Genomic DNA, 14,939 nt, shown 5'->3' on the forward strand with positions numbered 1-14,939 from the left:
CGGACTGGTTTTATGAACGCTACACCTACCTGGCTCCACCCACACATCTCCAAGGCCTGAAGTTTCCAAACTGTAACAGACCTGCATGTTTAGCTTTGTTAGTGACTCAGATGTGAAGTTATTTTTATTTAATATGTATTTATTTAACAGTTAATTGTTTTTCTTGAATCCAAAATACTGTATGGATACTTAGTGTATATTAGTTTATTAATAAGGGTTGTCAAGTTAAATGCATGTTGTTGTTTGTACTGATGATACATTAGAGATGGGGGGAGTTGGGGCCCCTATAGGTCAGGGGCCCTGGAACCAGTTCACACTAGTCTGTTCATGGAATTCTGAACTTAAATGTCCTTGATTTTGTAACATTTTTTAAAATTGATATTTTGATTAGATTTTGTGGGATAATTTCAGTCATGTGATACTGTGATACCTGCATATATTGTGGAGTTTCATTGATTTTGTGTATTTGGAGGAACTGAGATTTGTACAACTGAATTATTTTGTAACTTACACAATGATTAATGAATGTTTGATATGTGTATAAAACCAGTGGTTCTCAAACTTTTCTCTTATTTCTGATTCCAGTCCCCCTTTGTCCGACTACAACTTTTGACTTATAAGACTATTTAAAAACATCTATAGATCATAATGATGGAATGAATTAGTGATAACACACATTTAAAAAAATCTAACTTTGTAAATAAGTGAAATAAACAGTATTTATTGCTGTGGTTCAAAACCTTTTTTGGATCGTGACCCCATGTTGATATCAAGAATATCTGGCTAGAATAATTTTTTGCTCATGTTTAAGCTCAGGTATTTTTTTTTACTGTGTTTTAGTTGAACTAGATTAATATTTCACAAAGTAAAAAATCTACATTTACAAACATCTACTTCAATTTTTCAGAAATTTCAGATGACCCCACATGGGGTCTCAACCCCAAGGTTGAAAAACACTGATTGACAATAGCCCCTGAATAGATTTATTTCTATATTTTTTAATCATTTCCAGTCATCTCACTCCTGGGGACCAACACTGACTCTATTTGTTAATTCTACTCTCTCTCTCACTAGTACCCCCTGTAGTACCATCACGTACCCCGAGGGGTACACATACCCCCATTTGAGAAACTCTGTATTAGAGTGTCTTATATGAAATATTGACCTCCTGTTATGTGACACACTTTGATTCTGTCCTTCATTCTGCAGCTGCTGCTGATTTGCTGATGGAGCTTTTCTCTCTCCTGTCTCCTCCCCCTCAGCCTTCCTCCTCCTCCTCCTCCTCCTCCTCCTCCTCCTCCTCCTCCTCCTCTTCCTCTTCCTCTTCCTCACTGTTCTCCGGCTCCGCATCATGAGGTAAGGCGCAGTCCTTCTCTAACCTAATCTAATCTAATCTAATCTAATCTATTGTGGTTGGGTCCACTGACCGTCCGGACCGACGGTTCCGGTTCCGGTTCTGGTTCTGGTGAACGAGCACAACCACGTAGAGATGGAGGCCTGAGTGCGCGCGCGTGTGCGTGTGTCTTTGTTTAACGGTGTGATTTTCCTGCGGATGATGATGATGATGATGATGATGATGATGATGATGATGATGATGATGTATTTGTTGATTAAGTGAAGATGAAGGTGAACCTGTGCTTCATCCTCATGGAGGATGGTGATGATGGTGATGATGATGATGATGAAGGTTAGGTGTGTTTTGTGCTAACGGAGGATGATGAGGATGATGATGATGAGGATGATGAGGATGGTGGTGGTGATGAAGGCGGGTCTGTGTGTTAATGGAAGGCGGTCGGTGCGGATGAATATCAGAGATGTGACGAAGCAGAAAATAGGTCATGTTTCAATTTTCGGACAAAGCCAAAAAAGATCAAAGCTGAGATGATGAGGATGATGAAGATGATGAAGGTGGTGGACCTCGTGTTGCTCTGGGAGCGTCAGATGACGTCTTAGAGCCTCGCTGCTCATTCTGCGCCTCAGTCTGTGAGCGCGTGCATGTGCACTGAGCAAGCGTGCACGCGCTCCACTGTGTCCGGTTGCTATGGTAACTAACCTCTCCTGCTCAGAGCTTCTGTTTGAATATCCAAACCTTCGTCCAATCATCTTTACCGACACTGCTCCATGTTATATCTCTGATATTATTATTATTATTATTATTATTATTATTATTATTATTATTATTATTATTAATAAACCATGTTAATATTATTTATTATATTTAACCATGTTATTATTATTATTATTATTATTATTATTATTAAATCATGTTAAGATTATTTATTATATTTAACCATATTATTATTATTATTTATTATATTAAACCACGAGGTCACATGACCTCTGTCCAGTTAATGAACAGCTTCATGTTCATCATGTTCTCCACTCAGGATATAGCTCTGGATGGAATTACAGTATTTTGAGATATTTCATAACAATCCTTGTCCCCAAAAACCTACATTTGCCACAAAAAATCATGTTTCTGTGTCTAACAGAACCAAAGTTATGGTAAGATTGAAGTGATGGCAGCCATCTTGGATCTTGTTCCGAGCACAGTTTATGGAATTTTAAGATCTATTAGTGAATTCCTTGACCCTGTAAACGTATAATTCACCACTGAGATCATAATTCTGTCAAGGACATACACAGAAGAGCAGAGATTGGCTCCTTTTATAGCCCTTGGCCCCTCCCCCTTGTCCATTAAAAACATAAGCAGGGTTTTTCTACCTAAAACCCGTTTATTCTCACCTCTCTAACACTCCCTCTATGTCTGCTTCTTCCCTTGTGTGTTTGCTCCTGTTCTCCTTCTGGCTTTTGTCTTGCAGGTCCGTGGGATCCTCAGTGTGGAGTTACAGAGTCTCAAACAACTCTGTCTCCACCCTTTCCTCTGCACACACCCACACAGCAATAACGTGGATGGCTGTTCATCATAGGAAGGGGATCCACACAAGGTTCCTGCTGCTTAACAGAAGGTTTTCCTTGCCGCCATGATGAATTCATGTTGGGGTGTGGGGATACATATGTATGTGTATATACGTATATATGCATATGTGTGTATCCATAAAATGAGAGTCCATCCTTAAGACTGCTCTACTGTAAAGTGGTCTTGAGATACCATTGGTTATGATTTGGCGCTATACAAAATAAAAGATTGATTTATTGATTGATTGATTGATTGATTGATTGATTGATTGACCATAACACATACAGTTGTAGCCGTCCCACATCACTAGCAAGATTAATTACTGTTTTTGTTAGAATTTCACTTCTACACTGCAAGTAAGTTTCTAGAAGGTTTAGTAAAGGTATAAAAACCAACAGACTGACGTGCATGCTGCTGATTCTGTGAAACTGAATCATTTACTGAAAGGGGCGTGTTCTAAAAAATAGCAGTACTGAGTTCAATTAGTGAGGTCATTGATCATGTGAAAAACAGGTGACCCTTATTTAAGGATCAAGGCAACTGACGCTGTATAATGCTGACTGTGCAATGACTGTCGTTCAGACACTGTTCAGAAAAAGAGCGTTCTTTGATTAAGAAATTACTAAAGAGGGAAAACCTATAAAGAAGTGCAGAAAATGATTGGCTGTTCAGCAAAAGTGAACCACACCAGAAAGGTGAGGAAGAAAAAGAAAAAAGGACTATTGGAATAGATCAGAGAATAACCAAAATGACAAAGGCTCAGCCACTGATCAACTCCAGGAGGTTAAGATTTCCTGAGTACTGTAACAATCAGACAACATGCTGAAACGGTTACAATTTTCCAAAGAACACATTGACTGGCACCCGGTGAAGGGTATAGAGCTGGTCCAGTGTGCCGAGACCGAGACGAAAACCGCATTGTTCCTCCTGAATCCGAGGATCGACTATTGGCTCGTGGGAGTTCGCCCAACCAGTCCACATGTGTTTGGTGGATCTGGAGAAGGCGTTCGACCGTGTCCCTCGTGGTGCCCTGTGTGGGGTGCTCCGGGAGTATGGGGTCCGGGGCCCTTTGCTAAGGGCTGTCCGTTCCCTGTATGACCGCAGCAGGAGCCTGGTTCTCATTGCCGGCAGTAAGTCAGACCTGTTCCCAGTGGCATGTTGGTCTCCGCCAGGGCTGCCCTTTGTCACTGGTTCTGTTCATTACTTTTATGAACAGAATTTATAGGTGCAGCCAGGGACCAGAGGGGGTCCGATTTGAGAACCTCAGGATTTTCATCTCTGCTGTTTGCAGATACTGTTGTTCTGTTGGCTTCACCAAATCAGGACCTTCAGCATGCACTGGGGCGGTTTGCAGCCGAGTGTGAAGCGGCCAGGATGAGGATCAGCACCTCCAAATCTGAGGCCATGGTTTCTCCACTGGAAAAAGATGGCTTTCCCTCTCTGGTCGGTGGAGGAGTTCAAGTATCTCGGGGTCTTGTTCACAAGTGAGATTGATAGACAGATCGGTTGCGGCGTCAGCAGTGATGCGGTCGCTGTATCGGACCGTCGTGGTGAAGAGGGAGCTGAGTCGGGGGGCAAAGCTCTCAATTTACCGATCGATCTACGTTCCTACCCTCACCTATGGTCATGAGATTTGGGTAATGACCGAAAGGACAAGATCGCGGATACGGCGGCCAAAATGAGTTTCCTTCGCAGAGTGGCTGGGCGCACCCTTCGTGATAGGGTGAGAAGCTCAGTCACTTGGGAGGAGCTCGGAGTAGAGTCGCTGCTCCTTCATATCGAAAGGAGCCAGCTGAGGTGGCTCGGGTATCTGTATCGGATGCCTCCTGGTCGCCTCCCTCGGGAGATGTTTCAGGCATGTCCTATTGGGAAGAGGCCTCGTGGGAGGCCCAGGACACGCTGGAGGGACTATGTCTCTGAGCTGGCCTGGTGTCGCCTCGGGGTCCCCCCAGAATGGCTGGTGTCCTGGTGCAGCCAGAACAACCTGGAGCTCAATGCTTTAAAGACAGTGGAGATGATAGCAGACTTCAGGAAGAACCCAGCCCCCCTCACCCCCCCCTCACCTGGGAGACTCTACAGTGAGCTCTGTGGAGAAACTTCTGCTTCCTGGGGACCATCAATCACTCAGGACCTCAAGTGGGAGCTGAACATTAGCCTCCATCATCAAAAAAGCTCAGCAGAGGATGTACTTCCTGTAGCAGCTGAAGAAGTTCAGTGTTCCAACAAAGATGATGGTGAACTTCTACAGCTCCATCATCCAGTCCATCCTCTGCTCCTCCATCACCATCTGGTACGCTGCAGCTACGGCCAAGGACAAGGCCAGACTGCAGCGTATCATCCACTCTGCAGAGAAGGTCATCGGCTGCAATCTGCCCTCCCTCTCCAGGACCTGAACCCCTCCAGGATTTTGAGGCGTGCAGGAAAGATTGTGGCCGACCCCTCCCACCCGGTCATAAACTATTCAATCTCTCCCTTCTGGAAGGAGGTTTAGGTCCTCATGGACACAAAAACAGCTTATTTCCCTCTGCCACCATCCACATGAACACAGCACCAGTCACCCACTGAACCCCCCCCCCACAATTACCACCTCCATGATGACATTACCTGCTGCACTGTATATAAATATATATATTTATATTGATCCTATTTATCCTTTATTCTCTATCTATCCTTTATTTATCCCTCATCCTTTATATTTATCATTATTATTATTATTATTGTTGCTGGGTTGTTCTTTGTTCTTTATTTTCTATGTTTTTGTTTCGTGCACCGACTACCAAGACAAATTCCTTGTACTGTCCTTAAAAACTGTACTTGGCCATTAAAACATTTCTGATTCTGATTCTGAAAATATTATTTGCGCTGACGTTACCGATGACGTCAGACACCGATGTCCAGCATGTGACGGATAAACCGGAAGTGTAGGCGGTGCTGTTTTTACAGATGGATGGTGAAATGGGAGATGGGAAGTTGTCTAAACTTTATGGACTACTAATACACGGTGGCCATGTGTGCACCCATGACTACTGTGATGGATGGATGGATGGATGGATGGATGGATGGATGGATGGATGGATGGAGAAACTGGGTGGAAAACAAAGCAGATAAACAGGTAAGTATGGTGTGTGTGTATGTGTGTGCGCGGTTACAGAGACAGACAGCTGCCTGCCTCTTGCCATGTTTTCCCAGTATCGTAGATTTAGGGGCGGGCTCACACCGTCACAACAACCAAAGTTATGACAAAAAAATCTAGATATCCAGTACTGATGGCAGCCATCTTGGATTTCTTTGATTTTGAGTGGGAACAATTGGTTTACCAGTGTGGAACCATTAAAAATGGATTCATACTCAGAAACATCCATGCACACGTTATTCCAGAAGTGAAACACACCTGGATTAGAGCACCCCCAGTGTTCATAATGTGTACTACACACACACACCATAACATGATCAGTAACTCTGATTGTGTTAGCCCCGCCCACACTCAGAAAGACATGATTAAACTGATCTCTCCTCTGTGCTCCACCAGGTGGCGCTGCACAGGGTGAGCATGGCGACCTTTGACCTGCTGGCCCACCAGGTGGAGGCTCTTCGTCAGGAGAACTCCTCCCTCAGGAGAGAACTGGAGGACAACTCACAACATCTGTGTCTACTACAGACAGAGACGGTGGGAATGAAGGTCAGTTAGACTTAGATATAGTTAGACTTAGATATAGTTAGACTTAGATATAGTTAGACTTAGTTATAGTTAGACTTAGATATAGTTAGACTTAGATATAGTTAGACTTAGATATAGTTAGACTTAGTTATAGTTAGACTTAGATATAGTTAGACTTAGATATAGTTCGACTTAGATATAGTTAGACTTCGATATAGTTAGACTTAGATATAGTTCGACTTAGATATAGTTAGACTTCGATATAGTTCGACTTAGATATAGTTAGACTTTGATATAGTTAGACTTAGATATAGTTAGACTTAGTTATAGTTAGACTTAGATATAGTTAGACTTAGATATAGTTAGACTTAGATATAGTTAGACTTAGATATAGTTAGACTTCGATATAGTTAGACTTAGTTATAGTTAGACTTAGATATAGTTAGACTTCGATATAGTTAGACTTAGATATAGTTAGACTTCGATATAGTTAGACTTAGATATAGTTAGACTTAGATATAGTTAGACTTAGATATAGTTAGACTTAGTTATAGTTAGACTTAGATATAGTTAGACTTAGTTATAGTTAGACTTAGATATAGTTAGACTTAGATATAGTTAGACTTAGATATAGTTAGACTTAGTTATAGTTAGACTTAGATATAGTTAGACTTAGTTATAGTTAGACTTAGTTATAGTTAGACTTAGATATAGTTAGACTTAGATATAGTTAGACTTAGATATAGTTAGACTTAGATACAGTTAGACTTAGATATAGTTAGACTTAGTTATAGTTAGACTTAGATATAGTTAGACTTAGATATAGTTAGACTTAGTTATAGTTAGACTTAGATATAGTTAGACTTAGTTATAGTTAGACTTAGATACAGTTAGACTTAGATATAGTTAGACTTAGATATAGTTAGAGTTAGATATAGTTAGACTTAGATACAGTTAGACTTAGATATAGTTAGACTTAGTTATAGTTAGACTTAGATATAGTTAGAGTTAGATATAGTTAGACTTAGATATAGTTAGACTTAGATATAGTTAGACTTAGTTATAGTTAGACTTAGATATAGTTAGACTTAGATATAGTTAGACTTAGATATAGTTAGACTTAGTTATAGTTAGACTTAGATATAGTTAGACTTAGATATAGTTAGACTTAGTAATAGTTAGACTTAGATATAGTTAGACTTAGATATAGTTAGACTTAGATACAGTTAGACTTAGATATAGTTAGACTTAGTTATAGTTAGACTTAGATATAGTTAGACTTAGATATAGTTAGACTTAGTTATAGTTAGACTTAGATATAGTTAGACTTAGTTGTAGTTAGACTTAGATATAGTTAGACTTAGATATAGTTAGACTTAGGAATAGTTAGACTTAGATATAGTTAGACTTAGATATAGTTAGACTTAGATATAGTTAGACTTAGATATAGTTAGACTTAGATATAGTTAGACTTAGATATAGTTAGACTTAGTTATAGTTAGACTTAGATACAGTTAGACTTAGATATAGTTAGACTTAGATATAGTTAGAGTTAGATATAGTTAGACTTAGATACAGTTAGACTTAGATATAGTTAGACTTAGTTATAGTTAGACTTAGATATAGTTAGAGTTAGATATAGTTAGACTTAGATATAGTTAGACTTAGATATAGTTAGACTTAGTTATAGTTAGACTTAGATATAGTTAGACTTAGATATAGTTAGACTTAGATACAGTTAGAGTTAGATATAGTTAGACTTAGATATAGTTAGACTTAGATATAGTTAGAGTTAGATATAGTTAGACTTAGATACAGTTAGACTTAGATACAGATAGACTTAGATATAGTTAGACTTTGATATAGTTAGACTTAGATATAGTTAGACTTAGATACAGATAAACTTAGATATGGTTAGACTTAGATATAGTTAGACTTAGATACAGATAAACTTAGATATGGTTAGACTTAGATATAGTTAGAGTTAGATATAGTTAGACTTAGATACAGTTAGACTTAGATATAGTTAGACTTAGATATAGTTAGAGTTAGATATAGTTAGACTTAGATATAGTTAGACATAGATATAGTTAGACTTAGATATAGTTAGAGTTAGATATAGTTAGACTTTGATATACTTAGACTTGGATACAGTTAGACTTAGATATAGTTAGACTGATATAGCTAGACTTAGATATAGAGTTAGATATAGTTAGAGTTAGATATAGTTAGACTTAGATATACTTAGACTTAGATATAGTTAGACTTAGATACAGTTAGACTTAGATATAGTTAGACTGATATAGCTAGACTTAGATATAGAGTTAGATACAGTTAGACATAGATATAGTTAGACTTAGATATAGTTAGACTTAGATACAGTTCGACTTAGATACAGTTAGACTTAGATATAGTTAGACTTTCATATACTTAGACTTAGATACAGTTAGACTTAGATATAGTTAGACTGATATAGCTAGACTTAGATATAGAGTTAGATATAGTTAGACTTAGATATAGTTAGAGTTAGATATAGTTAGACTTTGATATACTTAGACTTAGATACAGTTAGACTTAGTTATAATTAGACTGATATAGCTAGACTTAGATATAGAGTTAGATATAGTTAGAGTTAGATATAGTTAGACTTAGATACAGTTAGACTTAGATATAGTTAGACTTAGATATAGTTAGATTTAGATATACTTAGACTTAGATATAGTTAGACTTAGATATAGTTAGACTTAGATATAGTTAGACTTAGTTTTAGTTAGACTTAGATATAGTTAGACTTAGATATAGTTAGACTTAGATATAGTTAGACTTAGATATAGTTAGACTTAGATACAGTTAGACTTAGATATAGTTAGACTTAGATATAGTTAGACTTAGATATACTTAGACTTAGATATAGATAGACTTAGATATAGTTAGACTTAGATATAGTTAGACTTAGTTTTAGTTAGACTTAGATATAGTTAGACTTAGATATAGTTAGACTTAGATATAGTTCGACTTAGATATAGTTAGACTTAGATCTAGTTAGACTTAGATATAGTTCGACTTAGATATAGTTCGACTTAGATATAGTTCGACTTAGATATAGTTAGACTTAGATATAGTTAGACTTAGATATAGTTAGACTTAGATATAGTTAGACTTAGATATAGTTAGACTTAGATATAGTTAGACTTAGATATAGTTAGACTTAGATATAGTTAGACTTAGTTATAGTTATAGTTAGACTTAGATATAGTTAGACTTAGATATACTTAGACTTAGATATAGTTAGACTTAGATATACTTAGACTTAGATATAGTTAGACTTAGATATAGTTAGACTTAGTTTTAGTTAGACTTAGATATAGTTAGACTTAGATATATTTAGACTTAGATATAGTTCGACTTAGATATAGTTCGACTTAGATATAGTTAGACTTAGATATAGTTCGACTTAGATATAGTTAGACTTAGATATAGTTAGACTTAGATATAGTTAGACTTAGATATAGTTAGACTTAGATATAGTTAGACTTAGATATAGTTAGACTTAGTTATAGTTAGACTTAGATATAGTTAGACTTAGATATAGTTAGACTTAGATATAGTTAGACTTAGTTATAGTTAGACTTAGATATAGTTAGACTTAGATATAGTTAGACTTAGATATAGTTAGACTTAGTAATAGGTAGACTTAGATATAGTTAGACTTAGATATAGTTAGACTTAGATACAGTTAGACTTAGATATAGTTAGACTTAGATATAGTTAGACTTAGATATAGTTAGACTTAGATATAGTTAGACTTAGTTATAGTTAGACTTAGATATAGTTAGACTTAGATATAGTTAGACTTAGATATAGTTAGACTTAGATATAGTTAGACTTAGATATAGTTAGACTTAGATATAGTTAGACTTAGTTATAGTTAGACTTAGATACAGTTAGACTTAGATATAGTTAGACTTAGATATAGTTAGAGTTAGATATAGTTAGACTTGGATACAGTTAGACTTAGATATAGTTAGACTTAGTTATAGTTAGACTTAGATATAGTTAGAGTTAGATATAGTTAGACTTAGATATAGTTAGACTTAGATATAGTTAGACTTAGATTAGTTAGACTTAGTTATAGACTTAGATATAGTTAGACTTAGATACAGTTAGAGTTAGTTATAGTTAGACTTAGATATAGTTAGACTTAGATATAGTTAGACTTAGATATAGTTAGACTTAGATATAGTTAGACTTAGATATAGTTAGACTTAGATACAGTTAGACTTAGATATAGTTAGACTTAGTTATAGTTAGACTTAGATATAGTTAGACTAGATATGTTAGACTTAGTTATAGTTAGACTTAGATATAGTTAGACTTAGTTATAGTTAGACTTAGATACAGTTGACTTAGATATAGTTAGACTTAGATATAGTTAAGAGTGATATAGTTAGACTTAGATACAGTTAGACTTAGATATAGTTAGACTTAGTTATAGTTAGACTTAGATATAGTTAGAGTTAGATATAGTTAGACTTAGATATAGTTAGACTTAGATACTAGTTAGACTTAGTTATAGTTAGACTTAGATATAGTTAGACTAGATACAGTTAGACTTAGATCTTAGATATAGTTAGGACTTAGTTATAGTTAGACTAGATATAGTTAGACTTAGATATAGTTAGACTTAGGTATAGTAGACTTAGATATAGTTAGACTTAGTTGTAGTTAGACTTAGATATAGTTAGAACTTAGATATAGTTAGACTTAGGAATAGTTAGACTTAGATATAGTTAGACTTAGATATAGTTAGACTTAGATATAGTTAGACTTAGATATAGTTAGACTTAGTTATAGTTAGACTTAGATATAGTTAGACTTAGATATAGTTAGACTTAGTTATAGTTAGACTAGATACAGTTAGACTTAGATATAGTTAGACTTAGATATAGTTAGAGTTAGATATAGTTTAGACTTAGATACAGTTAGACTTAGATATAGTTAGACTTAGTTATAGTTAGACTTAGATATAGTTAGACTTAGATATAGTTAGACTTAGATATAGTTAGACTTAGATATAGTTAGACTTAGTTATAGTTAGACTTAGATATAGTTAGACTTAGATATAGTTAGACTTAGATACAGTTAGAGTTAGATATAGTTAGACTTAGATATAGTTAGACTTAGATATAGTTAGAGTTAGATATAGTTAGACTTAGATACAGTTAGACTTAGATACAGATAGACTTAGATATAGTTAGACTTTTGATATAGTTAGACTTAGATATAGTTAGACTTAGATACAGATAAACTTAGATATGGTTAGACTTAGATATAGTTAGACTTAGATACAGATAAACTTAGATATGGTTAGACTTAGATATAGTTAGAGTTAGATATAGTTAGACTTAGATACAGTTAGACTTAGATATAGTTAGACTTAGATATAGTTAGAGTTAGATATAGTTAGACTTAGATATAGTTAGACATAGATATAGTTAGACTTAGATATAGTTAGAGTTAGATATAGTTAGACTTTGATATACTTAGACTTGGATACAGTTAGACTTAGATTATAGTTTAGACTGATATAGCTAGACTTAGATATAGAGTTAGATATAGTTAGAGTTAGATATAGTTAGACTTAGATATACTTAGACTTAGATATTGTTAGACTTAGATACAGTTAGACTTAGATATAGTTAGACTGATATAGCTAGACTTAGATATAGAGTTAGATACAGTTAGACATAGATATAGTTAGACTTAGATATAGTTAGACTTAGATACAGTTAGACTTAGATATAGTTAGACTTAGATATACTTAGACTTAGATACAGTTAGACTTAGATATAGTTAGACTGATATAGCTAGACTTAGATATAGAGTTAGATATAGTTAGACTTAGATATAGTTAGAGTTAGATATAGTTAGACTTTGATATACTTAGACTTAGATACAGTTAGACTTAGTTATAATTAGACTGATATAGCTAGACTTAGATATAGTTAGAGTTAGATATAGTTAGACTTAGATATAGTTAGACTTAGATATAGTTAGACTTAGATATAGTTAGACTTAGATATAGTTAGACTTAGATATAGTTAGACTTAGATATAGTTAGACTTAGATATAGTTAGACTTAGTTATAGTTAGACTTAGATATAGTTAGACTTAGATATAGTTAGACTTAGATATAGTTAGACTTAGATATAGTTAGACTTAGATACAGTTAGACTTAGATATAGTTAGACTTAGATATAGTTAGACTTAGATATAGTTAGACTTAGATATAGATAGACTTAGATATAGTTAGACTTAGATATAGTTAGACTTAGTTTTAGTTAGACTTAGATATAGTTAGACTTAGATATAGTTAGACTTAGATATAGTTCGACTTAGATATAGTTAGACTTAGATCTAGTTAGACTTAGATATAGTTCGACTTAGATATAGTTCGACTTAGATATAGTTCGACTTAGATATAGTTCGACTTAGATATAGTTAGACTTAGATATAGTTAGACTTAGATATAGTTAGACTTAGTTATAGTTAGACTAGATATAGTTAGACTTAGATATAGTTAGACTTAGATATAGTTAGACTTAGATATAGTTAGACTTAGATATAGTTAGACTTAGTTATAGTTATAGTTATAGTTAGATATAGTTAGACTTAGATATACTTAGACTTAGATATAGTTAGACTTAGATATACTTAGACTTAGATATAGTTAGACTTAGATATAGTTAGACTTAGTTTTAGTTAGACTTAGATATAGTTAGACTTAGATATATTAGACTTAGATATAGTTCGACTTAGATTATAGTTTCGACTTAGATATAGTTCGACTTCGACTAGATATAGTTAGACTTAGATATAGTCTAGACTTAGATATAGTTAGACTTAGATATAGTATTATAACTTAGATATAGTTAGACTTAGTTATAGTTAGACTTAGATATAGTTAGACTTAGATATAGTTAGACTTAGATATAGTTAGGACTTAGTTATAGTTAGACTTAGATTAGTTAGACTTAGATATAGTTTAGACTTAGATATAGTTTAGACTTAGTTATAGTTTAGACTTAGATATAGTTAGACTTAGATATAGTTAGACTTAGATATAGTTAGACTTAGTAATAGGTAGACTTAGATATAGTTAGACTTAGATATAGTTAGACTTAGATACAGTTAGACTTAGATATAGTTAGACTTAGATATAGTTAGACTTAGATATAGTTAGACTTAGATATAGTTAGACTTAGTTATAGTTAGACTTAGATATAGTTAGACTTAGATATAGTTAGACTTAGTTATAGTTAGACTTAGATACAGTTAGACTTAGATATAGTTAGACTTAGATATAGTTAGAGTTAGATATAGTTAGACTTGGATACAGTTAGACTTAGATATAGTTAGACTTAGTTATAGTTAGACTTAGATATAGTTAGAGTTAGATATAGTTAGACTTAGATATAGTTAGACTTAGATATAGTTAGACTTAGATATAGTTAGACTTAGTTATAGTTAGACTTAGATATAGTTAGACTTAGATACAGTTAGAGTTAGTTATAGTTAGACTTAGATATAGTTAGACTTAGATATAGTTAGACTTAGATACAGTTAGACTTAGATACAGATAGACTTAGATATAGTTAGACTTTGATATAGTTAGACTTAGATATAGTTAGACTTAGATACAGATAAACTTAGATATGGTTAGACTTAGATATAGTTAGACTTAGATACAGATAAACTTAGATATGGTTAGACTTAGATATAGTTAGAGTTAAATATAGTTAGACTTAGATACAGTTAGACTTAGATATAGTTAGACTTAGATATAGTTAGACTTAGATATAGTTAGAGTTAGATATAGTTAGACTTAGATATAGTTAGACATAGATATAGTTAGACTTAGATATGGTTAGAGTTAGATATAGTTAGACTTTGATATACTTAGACTTGGATACAGTTAGACTTAGATATAGTTAGACTGATATAGCTAGACTTAGATATAGCGTTAGATATAGTTAGAGTTAGATATAGTTAGAGTTAGATATAGTTAGACTTAGATATAGTTAGACTTAGATATAGTTAGACTTAGATATAGTTCGACTTAGATATAGTTAGACTTCGATATAGTTAGACTTAGATATAGTTAGACTTAGATATAGTTAGACTTAGATATAGTTAGACTTAGATATAGTTCGACTTAGATATAGTTAGACTTTGATATAGTTAGACTTAGATATAGTTAGACTTAGTTATAGTTAGACTTAGATATAGTTAGACTTAGATATAGTTAGACTTAGATATAGTTAGACTTAGATATAGTTAGACTTAGATATAGTTAGACTT

At 34.0% G+C, this 14,939-nt stretch overlaps 1 protein-coding gene across 1 annotated transcript in view; it reads left to right on the forward strand.

The window, feature by feature from the left end:
- The first annotated feature begins 1,316 nt into the window (after positions 1-1,316).
- Positions 1,317-14,939, forward strand: part of LOC114460061 (adenomatous polyposis coli protein 2-like) — a 34,587-nt gene continuing 20,964 nt past the window's right edge. The window contains 2 exon segments of the mRNA XM_028442089.1: positions 1,317-1,356; positions 6,450-6,599. Of these exon segments, the coding sequence (XP_028297890.1) occupies positions 6,471-6,599 (129 nt within the window). The 5' untranslated portion in view covers positions 1,317-1,356; positions 6,450-6,470.

Source organism: Gouania willdenowi, unplaced genomic scaffold, assembly GCF_900634775.1.
Source record: "Gouania willdenowi unplaced genomic scaffold, fGouWil2.1 scaffold_386_arrow_ctg1, whole genome shotgun sequence".
NCBI lineage: Eukaryota > Metazoa > Chordata > Actinopteri > Blenniiformes > Gobiesocidae > Gouania > Gouania willdenowi.